General features: G+C 37.3%; 5 protein-coding genes and 1 non-coding gene across 9 annotated transcripts; 4 read left to right on the top strand and 2 right to left on the bottom strand.

The window, feature by feature from the left end:
* Nucleotide 1: 1 nt before the first annotated feature.
* On the bottom strand, nucleotides 2-1,705 carry LOC132193051 (ras-related protein ced-10-like). Its single transcript, XM_059613416.1, has 6 exons — nucleotides 1,423-1,705; nucleotides 923-1,042; nucleotides 795-867; nucleotides 493-602; nucleotides 242-439; nucleotides 2-137 (listed from the first exon to the last, which is right to left on the bottom strand). Exons 1-6 carry the CDS (start codon nucleotides 1,483-1,485, stop codon nucleotides 48-50), a joined length of 654 nt encoding a protein of 217 aa, XP_059469399.1. The 5' UTR covers nucleotides 1,486-1,705; the 3' UTR covers nucleotides 2-47.
* An 832-nt stretch (nucleotides 1,706-2,537) lies between these two features.
* LOC132193220 (uncharacterized) lies at nucleotides 2,538-6,277 on the top strand. The gene is made up of 10 exons (XM_059613742.1): nucleotides 2,538-2,586; nucleotides 2,648-2,761; nucleotides 2,822-3,023; nucleotides 3,125-3,610; nucleotides 3,671-3,837; nucleotides 3,894-4,006; nucleotides 4,176-4,509; nucleotides 4,678-4,822; nucleotides 4,882-4,996; nucleotides 5,058-6,277. Exons 4-10 carry the CDS (start codon nucleotides 3,423-3,425, stop codon nucleotides 5,211-5,213), a joined length of 1,218 nt encoding a protein of 405 aa, XP_059469725.1. The 5' UTR covers nucleotides 2,538-2,586; nucleotides 2,648-2,761; nucleotides 2,822-3,023; nucleotides 3,125-3,422; the 3' UTR covers nucleotides 5,214-6,277.
* LOC132193221 (transmembrane protein 43 homolog) lies at nucleotides 5,526-8,386 on the bottom strand. Its single transcript, XM_059613743.1, has 7 exons — nucleotides 7,304-8,386; nucleotides 7,080-7,217; nucleotides 6,784-7,013; nucleotides 6,612-6,728; nucleotides 6,308-6,548; nucleotides 6,016-6,259; nucleotides 5,526-5,963 (listed from the first exon to the last, which is right to left on the bottom strand). The coding sequence occupies exons 1-7, from the start codon at nucleotides 7,325-7,327 to the stop codon at nucleotides 5,764-5,766; spliced, it is 1,194 nt and encodes a 397-aa protein (XP_059469726.1). The 5' UTR covers nucleotides 7,328-8,386; the 3' UTR covers nucleotides 5,526-5,763.
* On the top strand, nucleotides 7,944-15,524 carry LOC132193219 (glucose-6-phosphate 1-dehydrogenase-like). 3 transcript variants are annotated; one of them, XM_059613739.1, is made up of 9 exons: nucleotides 7,944-8,081; nucleotides 11,124-11,237; nucleotides 12,969-13,096; nucleotides 13,159-13,305; nucleotides 13,357-13,574; nucleotides 13,641-13,799; nucleotides 13,868-14,087; nucleotides 14,142-14,358; nucleotides 14,585-15,524. In XM_059613739.1, exons 2-9 carry the CDS (start codon nucleotides 11,222-11,224, stop codon nucleotides 15,046-15,048), a joined length of 1,569 nt encoding a protein of 522 aa, XP_059469722.1. In that variant the 5' UTR covers nucleotides 7,944-8,081; nucleotides 11,124-11,221; the 3' UTR covers nucleotides 15,049-15,524. The 3 variants fall into 3 exon arrangements, with proteins under 3 accessions (XP_059469722.1, XP_059469724.1, XP_059469723.1); XM_059613741.1 differs by having other exon boundaries at nucleotides 8,015-8,081; nucleotides 11,164-11,237; XM_059613740.1 differs by lacking the exon at nucleotides 7,944-8,081 and adding an exon at nucleotides 8,181-8,198.
* Nucleotides 10,498-10,581, top strand: Trnal-cag (transfer RNA leucine (anticodon CAG)). Its single transcript has one exon. It is a non-coding gene; the product is annotated as a tRNA-Leu (tRNA).
* Nucleotides 15,525-16,540: 1,016 nt separating the features above from the next.
* LOC132193218 (NEDD4-binding protein 2) lies at nucleotides 16,541-22,215 on the top strand. 2 transcript variants are annotated; one of them, XM_059613736.1, is made up of 15 exons: nucleotides 16,541-16,738; nucleotides 17,978-18,118; nucleotides 18,202-18,516; nucleotides 18,588-18,720; nucleotides 18,776-18,968; nucleotides 19,028-19,192; nucleotides 19,247-19,882; nucleotides 19,934-20,087; nucleotides 20,139-20,276; nucleotides 20,328-20,458; nucleotides 20,522-20,767; nucleotides 20,821-21,042; nucleotides 21,096-21,215; nucleotides 21,277-21,440; nucleotides 21,501-22,215. In XM_059613736.1, exons 1-15 carry the CDS (start codon nucleotides 16,711-16,713, stop codon nucleotides 21,586-21,588), a joined length of 2,874 nt encoding a protein of 957 aa, XP_059469719.1. In that variant the 5' UTR covers nucleotides 16,541-16,710; the 3' UTR covers nucleotides 21,589-22,215. The 2 variants fall into 2 exon arrangements, with proteins under 2 accessions (XP_059469719.1, XP_059469720.1); XM_059613737.1 differs by lacking the exon at nucleotides 16,541-16,738 and adding an exon at nucleotides 17,546-17,704.
* The last annotated feature ends 454 nt before the right edge of the window (nucleotides 22,216-22,669 follow it).

Genomic DNA, 22,669 nt, shown 5'->3' with positions numbered 1-22,669 from the left:
TGAATTTGGTATCAATAAAAAAAAACAGTCCCTTTTATTATCTGAAATTACAAAATGTGACACTGCCGCTTTGTCCTTTGTTTTCGGTATTTCAATGCTGCTTTTATCGCCTGGTCAAATACGTGTTTCACCCCGACCTGGAAATTTCCAGATAACAGTATTTAGATATCAAATTATTGCCAGGAACGCAATTGAATTTTTTTTACTTTGATTAAACTATTTTAAATATATTTTCCCTTACCCTTGTGAGCGCGGAGCAGTCTGAGTAGTGGTAAAGCTGCATTTTCTTTTGTGCTTCTTGCGCCTCCGCGTTGGACACGACTTCCATGTTGCTTTCCCGTAACCGCGCTATCGTTTCAATGTCGTTCCGCAGGTCGGCCTTGGTGCCGACCAAAAGAATTGGCGTTCGCGGACAGTAATGTCGCAGTTCAGGTATCCACTGTGGAGAATAAAAGTGTAATAAATTTATGCAAACAAAAATACTTTGTATACTTTGAGTTTCATGTTGACGAAGGAATCTGGAGAGTCAACTGCAAAGCAGACGATGAACACGTCTGTCCGGGGGTAGCTCAGCGGCCTCAGTTTGTCGTAGTCTTCCTCTCCTGATCAAAAATTCAATTTGAAATCAAATTATATGTTGGGGGATGATTTGGTTTTATTTTATAACTATACAAACAAAAATAGTGAATTTATAATCGGCTTTTCTTCAATGGGGGTTTTCAGTTGTTTTTTAGAAGAAGAAATTCCTTCGATAGATAATTTTTGTAAATTATGTAATTTTTCTTTAGACTTACCTGCTGTGTCAAAAAGTCCAATCTTATGGTTTTCCCCGTCGATGACCACATCAGCGGTGTAATTATCAAATATCTGTATGATTAATTAACTACATTGGCGCGAAATTGCATTTTTTTCTATCTCTCACCGTCGGAACATACTCGGTAGGGAATCGGTTTGAAGTATAGGAGATGAGCAGGGACGTCTTCCCGACGGTTCCGTCGCCAACCACGACACATTTTATGGAACGTTCATCTTCAATTGCTATCTGAAAAATTCCAGAATTGTGAAATTTCCTCATTAAATCTTATAAAGGCTCATCTCAAGGCTGCGCTCGGCAAAAACCGCGCGTCACAATTATGGGAGTTTCTCGATAAGATAAATAAATACCAAGACTTAGGAACTATTGCTGACACAATGTAAAAATGATAATCTTTTTAATTAAAAAACACGCATTTGAAAGGAGCTCTATGATTTTGTACGATGAAAATATTTGCAGCCTCTCAAAGGGTCACCATGACCTAAATTGCAGCGCCAAAATAACATGCATTGCTCGGCTGCAAATAAACATAACTCTTACGTGCCAAATTCAAAGCGTCAAAATAGTGTCACTTTTCCAAAATTTAATTTATTAAAAAAAAATATTACCTTGCTGGATGTACTGTTTGCAGCTGAAGCGGTGGATTCAACCCTGGAGACTTTCGAGCTCATTTTTCACACGCTTGATTAATTTTTTTCTCACACAAATCCGATGGATCGACAAATTATTTTTTCAACAAAAAAATCTACAAAACATGTTGGAAAAATTCGGCGTGTGACACTTTAGTCCTAATGAAAAATAGCGCGTTCTGCCCGCAGCTCTCTCGTCGCCTCCAGCTGAGCCGGTTTGGACTCTCGGAATGAGCAGCTCGCGCGTTCACCACGCACACCAGCCGTATCGCTATCTTTCACCTCCACTTTACTTTGCAGCCTTTCTGTGTATATTTGTGTGCATATTTCCGAAGCGCGACCGCCTGTTTCATACTTATACTGACGTTTTCCAAGCCACCTTATCAGAGCGTTTAGGTGTGTGTTCGTTGTGACGTCTGATATGTGTTGAAGTGCAAGGAATGATGAGATCAAATATAATCGCAGACGGAAATAAATCCTTTTAAAAATTTGTAAAATTTCCTGAAAAATTATTCATATTTAAAACAAAAATATTCGAGGTAAATGAGTGAAAAAAATGCATGCTCATTTTAATTAATAATTTAATAACTGAATAATCAATTTTTTTTCTCCAAATTTTTTGATCCTTTATAGTCTAACAAAGTGTGTAACTATACTTTTTTTAAATTTTACCAAAAATGAAAACTTGACCAAAAACCTTCTTCTCCACAACAGCGGATTTTTAAAAGGACTCACAACAGTGGCATCGCTAACGAACGTGAAATTCGGTAAAATTATCACAGAAAAGAATTTTGCGGCAATATCTAAAAAAAAAGGATTTTGTATTAAACGCTTTTGCGTACAACTAGGGTGCAATGCAAACACCCTTCTCAACACGAAATCCTGCGGCCCCCGGCCGACTTTCAACCCTTCACTCGCAGTCCCAGCATTAGAAATCACTCAGGTTCCCCCGAGAAAAATCCGCCTGGAGTGGGAATCGAACCCACAATCTCCGGGATGGAGGGCAAGAGCATACTCCACTTAGCCACTAATTTTGCAGGCTATACAATTTTTCCCCTCGCGCCAAACGCATTTGAAATACACGTGAAATGTGGGCGTGGCAGTGCCGTGCCTGTTTTATTTTGCGGATCCTTCAATAAGCTGGTAATTTCCGTTTGCTTTTGCGTTCTTTTATTGCAGTTAATTACATTTTCTTGGTTCAAAGATACAGTACACCGCACCGCACAATGCTAAGGCCAACAACTTTTGCAACGAAAATCAGGTATCCGTTGATTTTCGGCACTTTCCTCGCCACTTTTTACCTCGGATTTGCTAACCGGTAAACAAAATCACATTGTTTTCGCCGCCTTCTTACGTAATGAATAATATTAATTGACAGGCATTTACTGATTGGAGATTTGGAAAAGGAGAAATCGGCGATGATTAAAGACACACTTGAAAACAAGAATTTTCTAGAAGCTAACATTGCTGAAATCAACGCTGCCAGGAAAAATAAATAAGAAAATATTCAAAATACTTAAAGTGCAAGAATTTTGCATTGGAAAAGACTGATTTGAAGTCCAAAGGCAGCTTCGTTAAATGTAATAAATAAAAATGTTTTAAAAGAGAATTCAAATTCAAAAAATGCATTTTAACTGTGCAAAGAATGCATCAATTTTTCGAATTTTTCCAATTTTTTCAGGAACTCCATATTACTCCAGGCGCTGATTCAGATTTTTGGAAGTTGATTAATTTGGCGCCGCTGGCCACGCCCCCTTTGTTTAACGCGCTGGCAAGTATGGCGACGTAGACCAAGTCCATCTTCTGTTGGCGAACTTTTCCAACGAAATGCCGTGCTCGACCTAGCTTTTCCGCAAGGACAACAGTATGAAAAAATCGTCCGAGGTCGCAGCCATGCTTTGAAACCAATCTTGCTACCCTGAAGTGCCAACAGCCAAACTGCGGCTGCTCCCGAGCTATACCTGTACACTCTGCTCACCATGATTCGCATTCACTTCTTCCCGAAAAGCTTCCGACTGGTGCTCTTCTGTGCGATGGCGAATTTTATCAACGCCGCCGACAGAGTCATCATGCCGATTGCGATCATCCAAATGACAGACGAATTTAAATGGTCCCTGCACCTTCAGGGATGGATATTATCTGCATTTTCAATTGGCTACTTTGCTAGGTAAAAAAATTATTTTAATTAAAAAAAAATTAGCTTCATTGTTCTTTCTGTACATTGCAGTCAGCTTGCTGGAGCTTTTATGTTTGGAGGCTACGGTGGCAGAACTCTGCTTATATTCTCAGTTCTCTTGTGGTCACTATCGACTGTTTTGACGCCTTTGATCGCTTCATCATCAATCGCTGCTCTCATCTTCTTCCGAATCCTCTTAGGCATTGGGGAAGGATTAGGTACGATTTTTTTTTGCATAATGAAATGAAAATTTTAAATTTTTTTAATATTGCAGGGCTTCCAACAATTTACCATATTTTAGCATTAACTGTTCCTGAGGAGGAGAGATCAAGAGCATTTGCTTATTTAGTTGCTGCTGGATCTGTCGGACAGACTGTTGCATCCGTTGTGAGTTATTATATTTATCATGCATTTTTTGGAGACACCAAATATTTTGATTGATTTATATTTTTATTTGTAAAATATCTAACATTGTTGTGGGTTCATTTTTTTAAATTTAAAATTGAAGTCATTAATTTTTAGAACCTAGTCTTTCTATTAATTTTGTTTCGTTCAGATTTGCCCTCACATGCACTGGTCCTCGTCTTTCTACATTTTCGGTCTGGCTGGCTTCGCGTGGGTTATCTTATGGATGTGCAGCATGGGTTCCTTGACGAACAATCTGCACATACCTCTGTATAGGGACCAGAAGCAGTCTACCTACTCTGGCTGGGCGCTGCTGAGTAGTTGGGCCCTCTGGAGCATTTATCTGGCACATTTCGCCATGAACTGGAACAGCTACATTGTGATGCAGTGGCTGCCCACCTATCTGCTGCGCTCTCTTGGGGCAGACAAGGAGAATATCAGCTTTACAGCTGTGCCTTACATCTTCAATTCTATTCTTGCCATAGGTAAATAATTATTTATAAATTTATCATCTTAAATAGTGGATACAAAAAAAAAACTAGTCGAGGGTGCGCTAAATATTTAAGAGCCCCAAATTAAAAAAAGAAACCATTTGATTGGTTGACATTTAAATCCATTTTTATTTTTCTACTTATGTGTTTAATTTTTCATAGTTGCTGGCCACTTTGCCGATAAATTGGTTTCGAAAGGCTGGAGTTTGCTCAAAGTGCGAAGACTTATGACCAGCATAGGTCTGGTGGGCCCAGCATTTTTCCTAATAGCCTTCTGCGCTGTCAACAATTTAGCCGCTGCTGTGGTGTAAGTCAATGAAAATTTTAAAAACAAAATATTAAGTTTAATTTCCTCTCTTTAAACAGACTGGTGTCAATTTCAATGGGACTGTGCGCATTCAATTCTGCAGGCCACTTGAGTAACCATGCTGATGTGGCACCAGAACATGCCGGCGCAACTTTTGCGCTTTCAAACACATTGGTAAAACAAAACAAAAATTAGAATTATGCAAAATAAATTTTACTAATTGACCCAATTGTAGGCCACCATTCCGGGCATTTTGTGCGGTCCCCTAACTGCCGAGTTGGTGACGGCGTCACGCGGCAGGTGGTTGCCCGTGTTTGTACTGGCCGCCGGAATCAACTTCACCTCGGCCATAATTTACCAAAGCCAAAGTTCCGCCTCACCCGTCTTGTAGATAGAGCGGGCTGCTTTCAGTGAGATTTTGCAAGCTGCACGTGAGCTTCCAGGTATTTATGTGAATTGTCAAGTGCTGACTCTTCGATTATTTGTTGACACTCAGTGCTTCAACCTTGATTTAAGCGATGTGATTTGAATCTTTGCTGTTTGTGGCTAAGGTTTTGTTGACAGCAGATGAGTGTGTATTTGAAAATACTTTGACTTTTCTGTTAGGATGCTAGATTTTAAAAGAGACAGAGCTGTCAAGCAGGTTGATATTTAAAATTTTCAAACTATTTCCAAACTTTGAGATCTAAATAATTTACTTTCTTTATTTGCAAGTTTGTAAATCATTCACAAAAAGGGAGTTTGGCTGTGTACGATTCCTGACGTAGTTGCAATTTTGGGAAATTTTTGAACCAACTTGTCACCAGATTTGGTGTGTTGTGTAAATTTTACTAGAGAAACTATTCTAAATATAGTATCACTCCTACGTGTATAACGAATTTAAAGCAAAAATTAAATGGAAAAAAATATTCTAAAAACAAATATCAATAATGTCAGTCATTTTAGTCTCTCTTGATCCTGATGCTGACTAGAAACAGTAAAATGAGAGGCATCGACGAGGCCGTGAAAAGAATTGTTGCCAGTATCGGTCGAAGGGAAGCCCAAGTGAAGCCAATGATGCACATGGAGGTGCTAGTAGAAAGACAAAGATTTACAGATGTTATGTGTCTCGTCAGCACTTGCATCGGCACCAGTTCGATTCCTTTAAATAATTGTCGATGTAGAAACTTAAATTCCATTTCAATTTTTAATACCTCCTATGGAGCACTTGCTTCTTGAAAATCTTTTGAGCAATGGGGTCAGAAAACTAGAACCGACGAAAAGAACCAGAGAGCAGGCGCCCCTCACTATCCACGAAAGCAGCCAGTGTTGTTTATGGTGCTCCAAGTAAAAGTCCTTGGGTGAGTGTTGCCCATGTCGGAAAATGAGAATTTTGTCTCCGTGGGTTGTGATGTACGGGTGCAATTCATGATCAACTTGCATTGCAATTATTGTCACCTAAATACAGATTGTAATAATTTTTAAACAGTCTAGAATAATTTTTACCACTTCTCCAGCAAGCCCCGAATATGAAAACTGGACTCTTGTATCTCCGACTTTTGGGTTCCACACATCTTGGCTGTGGTAGTACAATCCGGAGTGCAGCTTGATGTCACGATTTTCAGGCCTCTCATCGCTTGTGAATAACTCAAAGTCGGTGAACAAGTCTTTCAGGGCATCGCTGAAGTAGTACGCGCCTACATTCACTTGGTCGCTGACGTAAATTTTCGTCTTCAGAGGAATCTCTCTAAAGAAATGAGAAACCGCAGGATGTATTTTTCTGGGCCAAAATAGAATTAAATTATTCAACCTTGGATTCTCGTGCCCAAAGGGCTGTGCAAATCGCGTGTGATCATTTAATTTGTCTCGCCACTCTGTGTAGTAAAACAGTCCATCTTGGTGTACGTCAAACTCCTCTGGAAATTCCCTAAAAAAATTTGTTAGAGTTTAATTTCTTTCTTTCTATATAATTTTTACTAAACCTCAAAGTTCTTTCTTCCACCCATTGGTACATTTGCACCCGACGTTTCAGCTTTACGGCGGAAATTAATACTCCATACTCGAATTCTGTCAAAGGCTCGCCGACTTGAATGTATCCAACCAAGTGGATCAATTTTCCATTGTTTTCGGGAAGAATCTGATTTTCATTTTGAATTAAAACTATCGAATCGAACCCTTCGTTCAGTGATTTAGTTTTTGTCAAGAGTCGTGCCTGAAAGAAGAAATGAGAATTCCCGTGGTTCGAATAAGTAATTTATTTGTAATAATTTAAACTCGCCTCGCTCCACATTAAAATTGCAAAACCAAAAGCGAAGAACAAGCAGCCGCAAATAATATGAAACCATCTATTTTTAATCTTTGAATTAACTTGCACATCCTCTTGGCGGTAAGTGTGCCCGTTAACTTGATGCAGTCTCTGAAAATTAGACATTTAAAATTTTCAAATAAATATAAATCCAATGATGCGGAATTGATTAAAAAATTTCATCTCGCGATTCTTACATTGTATCCCACGTTCCTCCTCATATTGCAAAATTTGGAAAGTTATCCTGGCGTGCAGTAATTTTGATATCAAGCGAATTTATCAAAAAGCTTTAGTGTCGGCGTAACACATGGGAACAACGGAATCAAAACATCAAGGATTCTGCGCTCTTTTGCCTTTCTCGGCGGAACGGATCAATAAAACGAGTCGCGCTCTCCCCATAATATTACAGCCAGAGAGTAATCTAGGCTCATAATTTCCGCGCAATACAAACACAAACAGACTGGGAACAATACATCCAATTATGAAAGAAGATTTTTAATATTATTATGTATATAGTAACATGTTAGAAATCGATAAAGCTTTCTGTTGAATAATTGTATAGAATATTTGGAATATTTTAATGGGAAGAAGTTTCTCATTAACCGGTTCATCTCAGTTTTTGTGAAAGCTCACATAAATGTAAATTTTATCAAACTTTGATTTGATTAATTTCACTAACAAAACAAAGTTTATTTCTCGCAGTGCAATTAAATGCGAAAGTATGTATCCACGTGGCGTTTGCTGTTCGCCGACGTTCGCGCCGTGCACTTGAGAATTGAGAAGTTTATTTTCTCGCCGGAGGCGGCGACTCTGCTTTCTTTTTCATCGGGTATTTTCTCCAGGTGCTCGTCCGCGCTAATGAATCAGCCGGCTTTGATTGGTCGCAAAGCAACACAAAACTCACTCAAACACCGACTCCTGATTAACATGTAAACAGAGCAGCCGCGACCACCGAGTCGACTGATTACAGAAAAGGCGAGTATCAAAACCACTTTGTGAGACTAGTTCGGGGTATTTTCCCCTTTTGCGGCGAAACGTTCGAACGCGACAAGTTTTCTGACAGCTGCGGTGACAAGTCGAAATTAGTTTTGCGTGAGTTTTCATTGAAATTCGCTCAATTGCGACGCGATTCGGGCACGTGAGTCGGGATGATTTGGCGGAATTTCGATAGATTTGTATTTATTTGGTTATGTAAGAGTCTTATCTTGAGTCTGCGATTAGATCTCAAGTTTCCAAAACCCACTATAAATTTTATACTTATATTATATTTCTTTATTTGATGAATATGAATTGGAAAATATTACACAGTGCAGAAAATTTATTCCCTACCTATTCTGACGGGCTTAGTTTTTAATGAAAAAATATTTTAACCTTATTTGAAATTTTTAAATTTCAGAAGCTCCCATTACATAAAAATTTCATAAATTTTCCAAAAAAATTCAACAAATAAATTTGTTTATTTAAATTAAAATCAATAAAAAAGGCTGCTGATTTAATTTTGTTAAAACTTTCAGCTTGCTCAATTTTGTAATAAAATTGTAGCTAGATAAATTTTTACTAAATTAAAAAAAGAAAGCGTTCGCGAAATATTTCAATTATTTATTGTATATAGAGATAAGCATGAAACTCATTTCATATTGAAAATACAAAAAATTCAACAACAAAAATAATAGAAATAACTGCAAGAGGAAAAGCGTTAAAATTATTGAATTAATCTTTAAGATAAATAAAGATGACTGATTAAAAATAAATTTAAGTAATTATTTATCTTTAAAAGAATATTTTACATATTGATTCTTACTGGATTCTTATAAAAATATTGAAGAGGAAATTCCGTCAAAAAAATAAAAATTTAGCTTTTATCTTGTAACATAAATCCATCAGATAATGGAAAGTTTGGTGTGACTTTTATCATTCCGCAAAATAAATATCTTGTATGATGCAAAAGCACAAAAACTGATCCCACGGAGCATTCAAAAGCGCGACCCATTCTGGCCGGTTGTTTGAACCGCGAGAATCCCCGCCTCGGGCTTTAATTTACTTTTGTCTTGACCCATATTAGAACTTCGTGCTCGCACTTTTATTCGCAGACCGTAATAATAATATATATTATAATGTTGGTCAGCGACTATCGGCGCAGGTGTTCGTTCGTTCACTCGACTTTTCTCATTGCCTTGTGCATTTTTAGGCCTCCTTTTTCGCCTCTTTTTAATCACACACGATTAATTAGCCATTCCGATACTTATATTGTCAGCCGTGAAATTACAAGTCCTCAACAACGTTTAAGGACCGATTTTCTTGTTCACCAGAGGGCTTCTGAATTGAATGGACCGTTTTCAGTTGTCAATTAAGCCGATTCAAAAGAATATCTCAATCAGAGCAAACCCCCTTGAGCATAATAATATAATGTGGGCCGATAAAGAACGCGCGGTTTCAATGAGAAAATAATTTATATAATGCATTTAATGACATAATGCTGCTTATTTCACAGGTGCACACAGCAGTGTGTGCTAACAATTGCAGCAATAAAATTAAACCAATTTTTTTAAGTGAATTTTTAATATTTTGCTGCTATGTTATTACACATTTATTATAAAATTCACTAATTTAAGAATTCTAAAAAATTTTGAATAAGAATATGATTAATTAAATTAAAATTTAATAAATTTTTTAAATGATAACTATTTTTTTTTAGAATTTTTAATATTTTTTGCTGACATTTTATTACATATTCAAATTCTCACTAATTGAACAAATCTAAGAAAATGTGACTAAAACTAAATATCAAAATGTCATCAATTTTTAGCTTTCCGGCCGACAACTTTTATGTTCGGTTTTATTACGCGCGGCAAGTAAGAATTGACAGTAATTGCTCCAGACCGCGAAAAAAAATCGTGTAAACTCACTGCCTCCTGGCACACAGCACCAACAATAATTATTTACGGTACAATCACCAAAACACGAACCTGTCAAGAAAAGTTGTTTAACTTAATTTTCCTATAATTACTGTTTGTAACTTAATAAAACTCCAAATTGTTATATCCTGAGAATTATATAATATGAAGTACAATTTTTGCACCGACATTGAACAGCAAACATTTCCTAATGCTATTAATATCTTATCACAAAGCAAATTAAATTACCTAGAGCGAGTGAAGTAATTTAATTATATTGTTTCAATTCAAAGAGTGGCATGATTTTTTTGCTTTTTCGCGGAATTATTTCTTATCAGTTAATAATAGTGGTGTTTTGACGTCACATTCCAATGCGTGCTTGTGTAGCAAAGTTGAAGAATCTTGAAAATAAAAGTTATCCAATATATAAAGTTCTGATCCTTAATTAGAAGTTGTCGCTCCGAGAATTTCGAAAATTTCTTGTGAAGCATGTAAGTGTCAGGATGGCCGAGCGGTCTAAGGCGCTGCGTTCAGGTCGCAGTCTGGTTCTCCAGGCGTGGGTTCGAATCCCACTTCTGACAAATCTTTTTGCACTTTAATTAATCAATGACTAAATCGATTTAACCAAACTCATTGAAATGGGTTCAATTTAATTTAAATGGATCAATTAGTTGCACGATATTATTCCGAAGCTCTAAAATAAGTTTTATAATTATAGTTTTTTTAAATCAAATAAATACATAATTATGTCTAATTTATTAAGAAATTTAGGCTTTTCTTAAAATGGCTAAAAATTTTCATCTTAAAATATTAATTTAATTAACTCCATTCACTTTTTCCAACAATATTTTTATTCTTTTATTCTTTTGATCTTATCTTGATCCAATAAATATCGTTTATTAAAATTAATCACTATGTCATTTACCAACTCACACCTGCCAAATTAATTACACAACGTGTTTGGCAATCAACGCTTCCTATGGAAATCACGTTGGATAACTTCCGAATGTGAAATGAGTTTCTCTTCTTTTATTTTGGCTGCGATTGTGTCTGAATTGTACTGATATGGAAATAACATTATGCAACCCAAAATTTATCTCATTCCGCCCTTCCCTCTGTGCAGACTCGAAGTCCCCCACTGACGCATTCTTCTCTGGCTGCAGCTCCGAGTGAGACCATCCGGCACTCAATCGACGGACGACCACCACCTCAAGAGCAACCATGGGCTCCAAAGAAGGTAAAAACCAATTGAACCGCATTTTTGTTTGAAATTTAAACTCGTCTGGTATTTTTACAAAAGCCAAACTTTCGCCAAATCGCGCTTGTGTGAAAACGACATGGTAGATCAAGTTTAAATTATTTTTTTGTATACCTGAAGAACTTTCTCTCCTGCTCCAATTCACTTGTGCCGCTCTTTATTTGAGTTGCGCTTATTGTTTCAGCCCGCATAATATACCGGTGGTTACTTCACCGGGTTGATTGACAGGGAAAATTGCTGTAATTTTATTGATCAATCAGACAATCAAACAGCAATTTTGGGGAAATAAATAATTGAGCAATTTCTGGTGCATATTAAAAATATTATTCGCCGGTTATAACAAAGTTAATGATCTCAAAAGAAGTGAGAGTTTAAATTCAGTCATTAAATTCAACACCTGTGATCACAGAACTTCAGTTAGTTTTTTATTTCAACTACGGTCTAAATAATTCATGATAATCAGCAATTACGACAATTACCATAAATTTTAAATTTCTCTCCAGCCTCTCAGATGTAAAGAATGGTGCCAAATGTAAATTTTGTGTAATTTGCTCCTTTACATACTCTCTGATTTCTCTTTCCGCACAAAACTCAATTATCGCGTGAAAAGCAATCGTTTCAATTTTTAATGAAGAAAAAAACAATTATTTTTAAAAACGTGAGACAGATAAGACCCTCTGGTCAATCTCAAGAGGCTCTCAAATTTTAAATCGTTTGCCAGATTAATTGCCCTAAAGGTAGAGTTTCCAATTAAATACATTTTATATTTCTCTCATCAAGATCAAACTCGCCCACCTTCGATCTGGACACGGCAATTAAAAATCATATTTCCAACCAAAAGCAGAAAGGTCGACCTTTGTTTGCCCTTTGCACCTATCACGAGATGCAGACTGACCTTGGTCCGTATCAAACCCAACTCACTTTTGTGCGACCGGCGTTATTTGCGATATATACCCCATGATAGTGTGAAGCGAATGCTAAGATTTATTGCACTCTCTATGTGTACCAAACTGCCGAGGTCAGCGAGCGTGCACTCTTGCACCGCGCGATTGGAATTGGAGGAATCTAAAGATTTTTAGATGAAAAATAATCAGATGAACCCACAAACAGCACATTAAAATCAACTTGTTTTTTAAATTCTAATGAGAACTAAATAAAAAGAAAAAAATTTTATTTTAAATCTTAAATAAGTATCATTAATTAATGCAATGCTGATTAAACTTTTATTTAATCATTCTCAGAGTTTATTTCCTAAAAATATTTGTAAAAAAAAAATGCATAATTGTATTCAAATATTAAAAAATAAATACTTTTTACAATATTCGCAGTCAATTTAAAACAAAAACCTGCTGCATTTATTTGATTTATTCATTTGTTTCATAATATTTCATTTTACGTATTTTTCTTATTTGTTAAAATAAAACAAATATATTAGTTCATTAACTTGTCAAGCCTCAAGAAATAAACACTCGCCTTTTTCTTCTTACTAACATATAACAAAAATAATGCAGTCTTCAGTCGACATAGAAAAATTAACGCCTGCAGTCTAAAATTGCAAATCACAAAACCTCGGTTTTTGCTCCCAAGTTTGTGTCATGTCATTCAGTGCCCTTGACGTGCAAAAATAATATAAGGATGACTATGTGCAAATCATATGCACACCATTCCTCCGACGCCATCCGTCTCTAACGCATCTACCTCTGCTTCCAGTAAACCCAGATCTCAGTCCTGAGGACAGCTTGGTGCTGATCAGGCGGTCCCTCAAGTCTGCAAACATGGCTCCAGGTACCCACTTTGACGGGAACATCCCCCACATCTTTGTTACCATGGGCGCCTCTGTGAGTTTTACCATTTTTATAACGGAATGATTTGCAATATTTTTTCGCTCGTATTTCCCCAGGGAGACCTGGCCAAGAAGAAGATCTACCCAACCCTGTGGTGGCTCTTCAGAGACAACCTGCTGCCCAACAACACCATTTTTTTCGGCTACGCGCGCTCTAAGCTGACCATTCCCGAACTGAGGGCCAAGTGCGATACCTGGATGAAGGTTTGTCATTAAATTTAATTAAATTAAATTATTTAAAATTTGGTTTCCCAGGTCAGGGCTGGTGAAGAGGCGCGCTATGAAGAGTTCTGGAAGCTGAATTTCTACGTGGCCGGCTCGTACGACACTAGACGTGACTTTGAGATTCTGAACCAGGAAATGGAAAAGCACGAAAGAGGTCCGACTTCCAACAGATTGTTTTACCTTGCTTTGCCGCCGTCCGTTTTCAAGCCGGTCAATGTCCACATCAAGAACGCTTGCATGAGCACCAAGTAAGCATATTGAAAAATTTGATTTCAATATAAAAATGAATTAATTACCTTTTTGCCCTTTTGCAGAGGCTGGACTAGAGTGATTATAGAGAAGCCGTTCGGTCGAGATGCTGACTCATCTAAGGAGCTTTCAGACCATTTGGCGTCTCTCTTCAAGGAAGAGCAAATTTACAGAATTGATCATTATCTTGGAAAGGAGATGGTGCAGAATTTGATCACGCTGAGGTACTGAGAAAAATATTTGATATTTTATATATTTTTTGCTATAATAAAATTTAAAATTTGATCAACAGATTTGGAAACCGCATTTTTAACCCAACTTGGAACAGAGACAACATTGCATCCGTCCTGATCTCCTTCAAAGAGCCGTTTGGCACTCAAGGGAGAGGTGGCTACTTTGACGAATTTGGTATCATTCGTGATGTCATGCAAAATCATCTCCTGCAAATCTTTTGCCTTGTTGCCATGGAAAAGCCTGCCTCTGTCCATCCAGATGACATTCGCTATGAAAAGGTATATTTTAAAACAAGAATTTTTCAAATTAAAAATAATAATATAACCTCTTAGGTTAAAGTCCTGAAGCAAGTTGACCCTCTGAAACTGGAAAGTTGCATCCTTGGCCAGTATGTCGGTGACCCAGAAGGCGAAGGAGATGCCAAGTTGGGGTATTTAGACGACAAGACTGTGCCTGAAGGATCTGTTACCCCAACCTACGCTCTCTCGGTGCTTAAAATCAAGAATGAGCGGTGGGACGGGGTGCCGTTCATCCTGCGCTGTGGAAAAGGTAACAAACATTAAACCTTCAGCACAAACAATTATCATCTGTATATTTATCTGCATTGTTTTCCATTTAGTAATCAATCAATACCAAGAAAATAATACAATTGTTAAATAAGGAGAGAGAAAATAACTAAAAATATATTTTTGATTACACTTTTTGATTGCTATTGAAACTTTTATCCGTAAAAAGCTAATTAAATTATATTGATAAAATATTTGTTTTTTTCCAGCCCTTAATGAGAGAAAGGCAGAGGTGCGCATTCAGTTCAAGGACGTTCCAGGAGACATCTTCCACGGAAAGCCAAAGCGAAATGAGTTGGTGATGCGAGTGCAGCCTGGTGAGGCTGTCTATGTGAAGCTGATGACCAAGTCGCCGGGCATGAGCTTTGACATGGAGGAAACAGAGCTTGACCTCAGCTACCACAGCCGCTACGGGGACGTCAAGATGCCGGACGCCTACGAACGCCTTTTGCTGGACGTATTTTGCGGCATGCAAATGCACTTTGTCAGTTCGGACGAATTGTCCGAGGCATGGCGCATCTTCACCCCTCTTCTTCACCAGATTGAAGGTGAAAAGGTGGTGCCCATCAAGTACAAATACGGCTCCAGAGGTCCCAAGGAGGCTGACGAAATGTGCTCGTCCAACGACTTCAAATACTACGGTTCCTACAAGTGGGTCCAGCCGAAGTGTTAATTTTTGAGATTTTTCCGAGAGAGCATAATTTTTGCTACTTACGCTTCATGGCACTCAAGTGCATTATATAATTATTTTACTCCAAATCTTCAGCTGCATTGATGAAATCCTAATGTTACGATTTTTCTTGGAATAATTGGCAATATCTTTTTAGAGCTTTAATTTTAAAACTTTGTGCGTCTCTCTATCTCTCTCTTGGAAAACTCTCTTACGGTTTCTGTGATTCTCCACATGAAAGCAAAACCATCTGAAGCATTCCTGTTTCTGTTGTAAATTGCCTATTGTGTCTTCTAATAATTATTGTAAGTATGGGAATAGGCTCGGGCCAATTTTGGAAGTCTTGTTAGGTTGAATTTAAGTGTTGAGTATTTTTTTTGCACTATTTTTGTATTGCATAATATATTAATAAATTATGATGAGTAGCATTGATACATTATCTGCCAGCAATAAAACATAAATAATACTCTTTGAAAAAATATTTTGCACACATTTTTTAAGATATCACTGTAAATTATAAAACCTTTCATAATTATTATGTTGATTCAATTAAAAATGTCATTATTTATTTATTAATGATTTTGCTGACAACTTAGAATTATGAAAAGTTCCAGCTTTAAAGGCGCCTTGCCTTCAGTTTATTAATTATTTATATTATGCCCTTTTTTGAACTGTTTTGTTCGTCGCGAGAAAAAGTCCTCCTATGTAATTTAATAATTTTTTACATGGAAAAAGACAAGTGGCGCGCAGTGCCCTTTTATCAGGAAAACTGAGTGCTGGTTGTCAATCTATCTGGCACATCCGCTACATAAAAAATTGTCCTGTGGCTCAAATAAGCCATTTCATTTTCCTCGCGCTTCCAGCTTCCAAGAAATCTCAAGAAATTGAAGCGACTTTGATGATTTTGGCGATGGACGATTGACGAAACACTTTTAAAAATTCTCAGTCTCTATTTGTTCAAAATTAAATTAAATCACGCTTTCTTTTTGCTTAGTTATTTACGGCTGAGCGCTGAACCCTTGACTTTCAATATTATGTAAAAAAAAAAAAAAATCGCGGTCCCAACTAACTTATTTCTTTTTTTGCGTTATAGTTTATTTTTATCGCAGACAGAATAAAAATCCTATTTTCTTCAAAAATATTTTACTAAATTATAATATTATCAAATATTTGGTCTTGCACAATAAAAACGGAAATAGAAATAAATTTATAGTAGGCTTCTGCTGGAAAATGTTCATTTCCTTTCCCCACATTGTCAGGAAAGGTGCCTTTTGTAAGATAATCTCTTTTTGATGGCTAAAGAGTGTGCGATGAGTCACGCTTAGATGTGCATTCCGCAGCTGCGTCGCCACTTCTCATATTTTTTCCGCTTCCACCAGCAGGCAGACAATGTACCCTGATAAGCAGCATAGGGAGAAAGAGAGGTAGGACGAATTTTTAGGAGGGTTCGGCTCGGCTGGCTGCTGACAGTGCTGACTCGCGGACGCAGCAGCATTTTAGTTTAGTTGAGTATTGGAGGTGAAACTGAAAGGACGCTTCCGCTTCTTCATTCTTCAGTGCTTCTCGAAGTTAACTTTTGCTTTATTCGATCATCATTTTTAATCGCGCGGGCTGATTTCTGCAGCTGAAGTGGAATTTGGAAATTCCGAAAATACTGACTGCTCGATGCTAGCCGCTAATTTGGTAACTCGTCGTAAGTGCAGATCAAAATTTATTTCATTGTTATTTCATTTTTTCACGATGGCTCCAGTGTTATTAAAATTACGAAGAATTGCGGATGTGGATGTGGATGTCAGAATTATAAGAATTTATTTATTGATTCATGATAATTATAATATACCATCTGCAAACCTCCAGTTGTGTAACACTGAAGATTTCCGTATATTTGAGTAGCGCGTTTGCTAAAAATATTTTAATTAATTTTTAGGCTGGAAACCAATATAAAAACGTTCGCACATTCATATAATTAAATTAATTTAGCTTTCGCAATTCCACCTAAATCATTGAATTAGTTCGGTGCCTTTAATTTCTGTGTCATTTTTTTTGAATTTTTTTTTATATTATTTTGATTATTTTGATGACCTCATCTTTTGGCGACTATAACAGACACGCACGCTTGAATTTTTTTGATTACGCTAGCTTTTTTACTGCTAATTGAATGAAAGAAGTACCGGAAAGTATAGCGTATAATAAAATAACACGTTCAGATTAATCAGATTATTTTTGTCTTCATAATTTGATCAGTAGAAAAAAATTGAGAAATAACTGGAAATAATTTAAAAAATATCCTTATATCGATTATTTTGGATTAATTAATAAAATGTATCAATAAAATTATAAATAAACCAAAATAAATACACACACTTAATAACTAGTAAAAAAAACAAGTCCCTTTTCCCACTCATTGTCAACTGGTTGTCAACAGCCCCATGGTAGAATCCCGTAAATCCTTATGCCGCCCTTTTCACGAGTGCACGCATGCGCTCGTTTCGCATCTTCCTACTTTCCCTCCCATCCCATGCTCGACAACAAAACATTAGGCAAGAAGAGCACACAGAAAACGAGCTGAAAAAATTAAACGCAAATAAATCTCTTTTTGAGGACTGCGTCGCCCGTTTCAGGGTCTGTGAGATGAGCAGAGATTTATAATCCAACTATCGTGAGTGATAATGAAAATCTGATTAAACACTTTAAGAGGTCAAGTCCCCGTTAAGTAAAAGATTTCTCTTTCTGGAACAATCAAGGTTATTTTTTTCTGAAGCTATGGTACATAATCCATTTTCATGATTGGTTCTTTTTAATATTATTTTTTGGTGCTTTCCTGATGTTGATAAGGACATTGATAGTGGTAGTTTTCATTACTCTTGTTATCTCAAATCTTGAGGTTGTAAATTTCGGAGAGCGGAACTCAAGTTTAATATGAATATTTCAGCTGCCAAAGGATCCGAGCGTTTGGGCAGAATGACAACCGAAGTAGTGCAACAGGATGACGTCATTTACAGACTGAACAAGAGGTTTGTCCGCGAGGATGCTGCCATCATACAGGACGTAGCTGCAAGCTGCGGCTATGACTGTACGTAAAACCATACAAACAAATTTAGCCTGTTGCTCTTTATCTTATCGTCACTCTGATTCTGTATACTTAAAAAATTGCAGATGACAAGTCGTTCCAAGCTCTTTCCGATTTGTTTGGCCAAAGCACATCTTGTCTCAGCGGGGACGTAGCTGATCCCATTTCTCTGTTAGACAAAAACACCAATTTGGGCAACTTGGCCAACTTCTGTGACAAAACGATTGAAGCGAGGGCCACATCGGAAGACCAGCAGACGGTGCCGGAAATGCGTCTGACCAACTGCAACACTGCTGACCAGAAAGTGCCCAATGGGCCTTTAAGTCAGCCTATGTGGGTCAGCAACACGGGGCCCAAACCTAACACCGGGGCCATCAGAAAGAGCAATGTTAATCAGAAACGTAATATTTTTTTCCTGGTCTTTTTATTTTTTTATCTGACGGCTTAATTAATTTTGTTTTATTATTAACAGATCGGAGACCACCTAAAGAGTCCGTAAACAAACCAGTTGTTGAAAAAATAAAGCGGATGTTAATGGAGCGGTGGCTGGTGCTTGTTATATTAAGAGGTCTTCCAGGGAGTGGAAAAACCTATTTATCAAAAGAGTGAATTTGCCATTTATTTTAAAATTTGTTTTTACTTAATCCTTCTCTTATGCAGGTTATCTGAAATGGCAGAAGAAAACAGTTTTGTTTATCGTATTTGCAGTGCAGATCATCATTTTCACACTCCTAAAGGTTACGTTTTTAACGCCTCAGAACTCCCAGTAGCTCACAGTGCATCCCAGCAAAATGCTAAGAAGGCATTTAATGAGAAAACTCAGCTGGTCATTATAGACAACACCAATATAATGGTAAGGTTTGAAATAACATCATTGTAATAGAGTTTTAGTAACATTTTCCTTTTTGGCAGGAATGGGAGATGAAACCATATTTTATCGAAAGTGTCAAATTTGGTTATCATATTGAAATTTTGGAGCCATTAACCCCTTGGAGGGATAATATAGGACAATTAAGAAGTAAAAATGTTCATAATGTTCCTGATAGAAGCTTGAGAAACATGCAGGACAAATATAAGGTTGGTTTATAAATTAAATTAACAATCAAACAGAAATTAATTGATTTTTTTTAGAAATACTCTGCTTTTGAATTACTGCAACTTTTCCAATTGCCGAGATCAGGCCAGAAAGTTTTATCCCTAGTAGCAGCACCTCCACCTATGCTACCGCCTGCCGTACTGGACCCAATTCCGAATCCTACTTCCGAACAACAGCAAACCATGAACACCCAGGAGACTAAGTCTGGAGGTGTGCAGATTTTAGAACTCAATCCTACCGAAGAGAAAATTGAAGTTCCTGAAGAAACCTGCCAGCCTATGTCGGATGACGAAGAGGAGATAATTGATTACGAAGGCGTCCCTGAATCTGCTCGGGAATTTTACAAAAACCTGCCTGAAGTTTACCCTGACTTCAATGCTAAAGTTTTGAGGGATCTCCTTCGTGAATGCCACTTTGACCAGGAGTACTTTTTCGACGCAGTGGAAAACTCAACTCGTCTCTTAGAAAAGGGGACCAACATCAGCAAGAAGCCTCTCGTTACTCCTATAGTAAAAGAGGTCCGCGCACCAACAACCTCCCCATTGGCAGAAGTACCACAGATGCCTAAAAAGTCACCCGCAGAACCAACGCCTGAGTCTTTGGAGTTGAAACGGGCGCTGGAGGAGAAATTTGTCATCCCCAAAAATCAAGAGCCAAACGTTCCACACCAGGTATTAGTTCGTAAAATATTTTTTTCTCGACTCACTTATTTAAAAATTCAGCCACCTATTGAAAATGAGACCTCTCTTGATGACGATGACACCGAATCGCAAACCGAAAGTTCGTCTAGTGAAGAGGAGGAGATTGAGATGACACTGGACAGGAATTTTGCTCAGAGTTTATTGCAAAATTTTGGCGGGCCTATTTTATTAGAAGGTTAGTTTTATTCTTTTTCTGGAGTTAATAAATTTCTTGTTCTCTTCTTAGATTTGGACAATGACGCTTTTCGACTAAAGGTGCCTAATTGGGTTGCTTCAAAAATTCACTCCTGTTGGTTGGAGGCTATCGAAAAACACTACGGCTTAATTGAGGTCCAACTCAAAGCACAGCTGAAAAATGATGCTGGTAGAATTAAAGAAAAGAAATTTATTTATTGATTATTAATGAAAATCTCAGCCTTGGCCAGAGCCTTAGCCATGGATGACCAACAACCTAAGGAGACTAAGGATGAAAATCCCCCTAATCCCAGCATGGATGAAATATTGGACGAGGAGAAGGCTCTGCAGTTGGTGAAAAATTTGCAAATGGTTAACTATTCCAAATTTGTACTTGCTGCTTTATAATGAAATTTCGGAAATTTCCTTTTGCAGAAAGACGGCAAAAATGACCTAGCAACTAAAATGTCTTGTCAAAAACTGCTTGAACAATTCCCGAATATGGACCCTGTTGCCATAAAAGACATTTTTGAGGCTCATAATCGTGATTATAATGAGACGGTCAAAGTCGTTAAAGAGGTTTACATGACAAACACCAAGGTCAAGGATGTTTACACGCCAGAAGCTTTGCAGAAACGAGAGGAGGAGTTGGTGGAACAGGCCAAAAGAATGAGTTTACAGGTAATTTTTAAGCAAAAAACACTGAACAGAATTTAATTTACATTTCTCTATAGGAGTTGGAGGCTGCAGAAAAAAAGAAACCTCTGTTTGTCAATGTCATTCCGATCCGCCAGCGGCCAAATGGTGAAACAGACGAGGCTAAATTGATCAACCAAATTGCTGCTTATCGAGATGAGGCAAAGGTGGCGCACTCGAAAAAGATGAAGGCCATGGAAAACATGCAGGATTATTTGACGAAAAAGCTGCCCAGTGTGGCTGCCCATTATAATTATGAGGTACAACGTAAAATTCAGAAGGGCAGAATTTTTCTTATTTTTTTTTCGTTCAGGTGGAAAAATTCGGAAACGAGCTGAACCTGGCCAACTCGAAAGTGTCATCTCTCATTTTAGAGAACTCTAGCCTTGAGTTTCTCGACCTGCACTATCTTTATGTAGCAGAAGCTCTGAATGTAATTATCTTTGATTTGAAGTCAACTTGTTATATAATTATATTAATCATGCTTTTTACAGACCCTTGACATTTTCCTTGATCATCATGTCCAAAGGAGAGAATTGGATCCTACAATTGGCAACGAGATTGTGCAAGTCATAACAGGCCGTGGTAATCGTAGCCCTAACGGAGTGGCTAAAATTAAGCCTGCCATCAAGACCAGACTCAAAAAGCGTGGGATTCAGTAAGACCTTCAAGTGTAATTTACAAAGATCTGAGATTTAATTTTTATTCCTAATTTCAGATTCGAGCAGATCAATGATGGTGCTCTACGAGTGTACATTACACGCAACCTGCAGTACAGTTCAAACTATACGGCTGAAGCCGAGTAGGAATCAAAGCAAACCCTGCCCTCTATAAATGCATAATTTTAGAATTATATATATATATTTTGTGGGATGAATTGAGGCACTACAGTATATTTTTGTACTGGTGTACTTAATGCCTTTTAGTTTATGTAACTGAAAGTTGCCCCCGTATCACTGCAATTTTTTTATTTTGCTTGGAGCAATACAATTTATACTTTGTCAGCACTGGTGGTGCCTACTAATATTAAGACATGTACTTCCCTGTAGCTCCGGAGCACAATATTTTTGTGAAACTTTTTACGTCAGTATTGATGATAAGGATCGCTCTGTAATCTTTTAATATTCATTTTTGCCCACATAATTAGAAACTTTGCATTATGTTTGTGCTTGTAAACCAAATTTTTGAATACCGTTTTTTAATAGTTTTCCTACCGTATTTTATCATTATTCCATCTAAAGACCCTAAAGACATTTACATTTGGAATCATCATAAGTTTTAAAGTTCCTGTTTGTTCATAAAAGAAAATTTTTAAGCCAATAATCGACTATCGATCTGTATTGCTCTAGGCATGCATTTTAGTTTTAAGTTCATAAACGAGAAAATTTTACCATCTTAATGTAAATTTTATAAAAGATATAAGATATTTTAAAATTTTGCATTTTAATTGTTTACTTTCAGAAAAAATCCCTTTTTCATTTCAGTTTAAAGCCAAAGCCATTAAATATAAATAGGCCTTTTTAACAATAATTAATTAAGCATTAGTTACATTAAAATTATCCAACATATTTGTGATGACCAAGATAATCTCTTACGAGTAGCCGCTTTTGTGTCGGCGGTGTGTTCAATTTCGCTAAAACCAGCCGCAGCAGACCTCTCTTTGCATAATATCAAAATAACAACTAGCAACGTTTGTCTGCCCAAATGACATTAGAGCGTGCGGCGTGTGCGCGGCGATTATTAAATGGCATAATAATGACCAGCGGAGCAGAGAGACATGGAGAGGGGTCGCGCGTTCGAGAGGGGGTTGTTGCGCGGCTACGGTCGTGCATGGGGTGGGAGGGCGCATGCCTCTGAAGAGAAGCCAGGCATCGCAGCAAGCATGCC

This window comes from Neocloeon triangulifer, unplaced genomic scaffold (genome assembly GCF_031216515.1).
Source record: "Neocloeon triangulifer isolate White Clay Creek 2 clone unplaced genomic scaffold, ASM3121651v1 ptg000003l, whole genome shotgun sequence".
NCBI classification, from domain to species: domain Eukaryota; kingdom Metazoa; phylum Arthropoda; class Insecta; order Ephemeroptera; family Baetidae; genus Neocloeon; species Neocloeon triangulifer.
This window is presented reverse-complemented; position numbering and strand designations above follow the sequence as displayed.

Coding starts and splice junctions, on each gene's coding strand:
- LOC132193051 (XM_059613416.1), bottom strand. CDS start 1,485: ATGAGCTCGAAAGTCTCCAGGGTTGAATCCACCGCTTCAGCTGCAAAC. Junction 1,043..1,422: donor CAAACAGTACATCCAGCAAG/GTAATATTTTTT, acceptor GGAATTTTTCAG/ATAGCAATTGAAGATGAACG. Junction 603..794: donor TGGACTTTTTGACACAGCAG/GTAAGTCTAAAG, acceptor ATTTTTGATCAG/GAGAGGAAGACTACGACAAA.
- LOC132193220 (XM_059613742.1), top strand. CDS start 3,423: ATGATTCGCATTCACTTCTTCCCGAAAAGCTTCCGACTGGTGCTCTTC. Junction 4,007..4,175: donor GACAGACTGTTGCATCCGTT/GTGAGTTATTAT, acceptor TGTTTCGTTCAG/ATTTGCCCTCACATGCACTG. Junction 4,997..5,057: donor TTGCGCTTTCAAACACATTG/GTAAAACAAAAC, acceptor ACCCAATTGTAG/GCCACCATTCCGGGCATTTT.
- LOC132193221 (XM_059613743.1), bottom strand. CDS start 7,327: ATGAGGAGGAACGTGGGATACAAT. Junction 6,549..6,611: donor TTTGGGCACGAGAATCCAAG/GTTGAATAATTT, acceptor TCATTTCTTTAG/AGAGATTCCTCTGAAGACGA. Junction 5,964..6,015: donor AAGCAAGTGCTCCATAGGAG/GTATTAAAAATT, acceptor AATTATTTAAAG/GAATCGAACTGGTGCCGATG.
- LOC132193219 (XM_059613739.1), top strand. Junction 13,575..13,640: donor AACGCTTGCATGAGCACCAA/GTAAGCATATTG, acceptor GCCCTTTTGCAG/AGGCTGGACTAGAGTGATTA. Junction 14,359..14,584: donor CATCCTGCGCTGTGGAAAAG/GTAACAAACATT, acceptor GTTTTTTTCCAG/CCCTTAATGAGAGAAAGGCA.
- LOC132193218 (XM_059613736.1), top strand. CDS start 16,711: ATGCTAGCCGCTAATTTGGTAACTCGTC. Junction 18,119..18,201: donor TGCAAGCTGCGGCTATGACT/GTACGTAAAACC, acceptor AAAAAATTGCAG/ATGACAAGTCGTTCCAAGCT. Junction 20,277..20,327: donor ACAGCTGAAAAATGATGCTG/GTAGAATTAAAG, acceptor TGAAAATCTCAG/CCTTGGCCAGAGCCTTAGCC.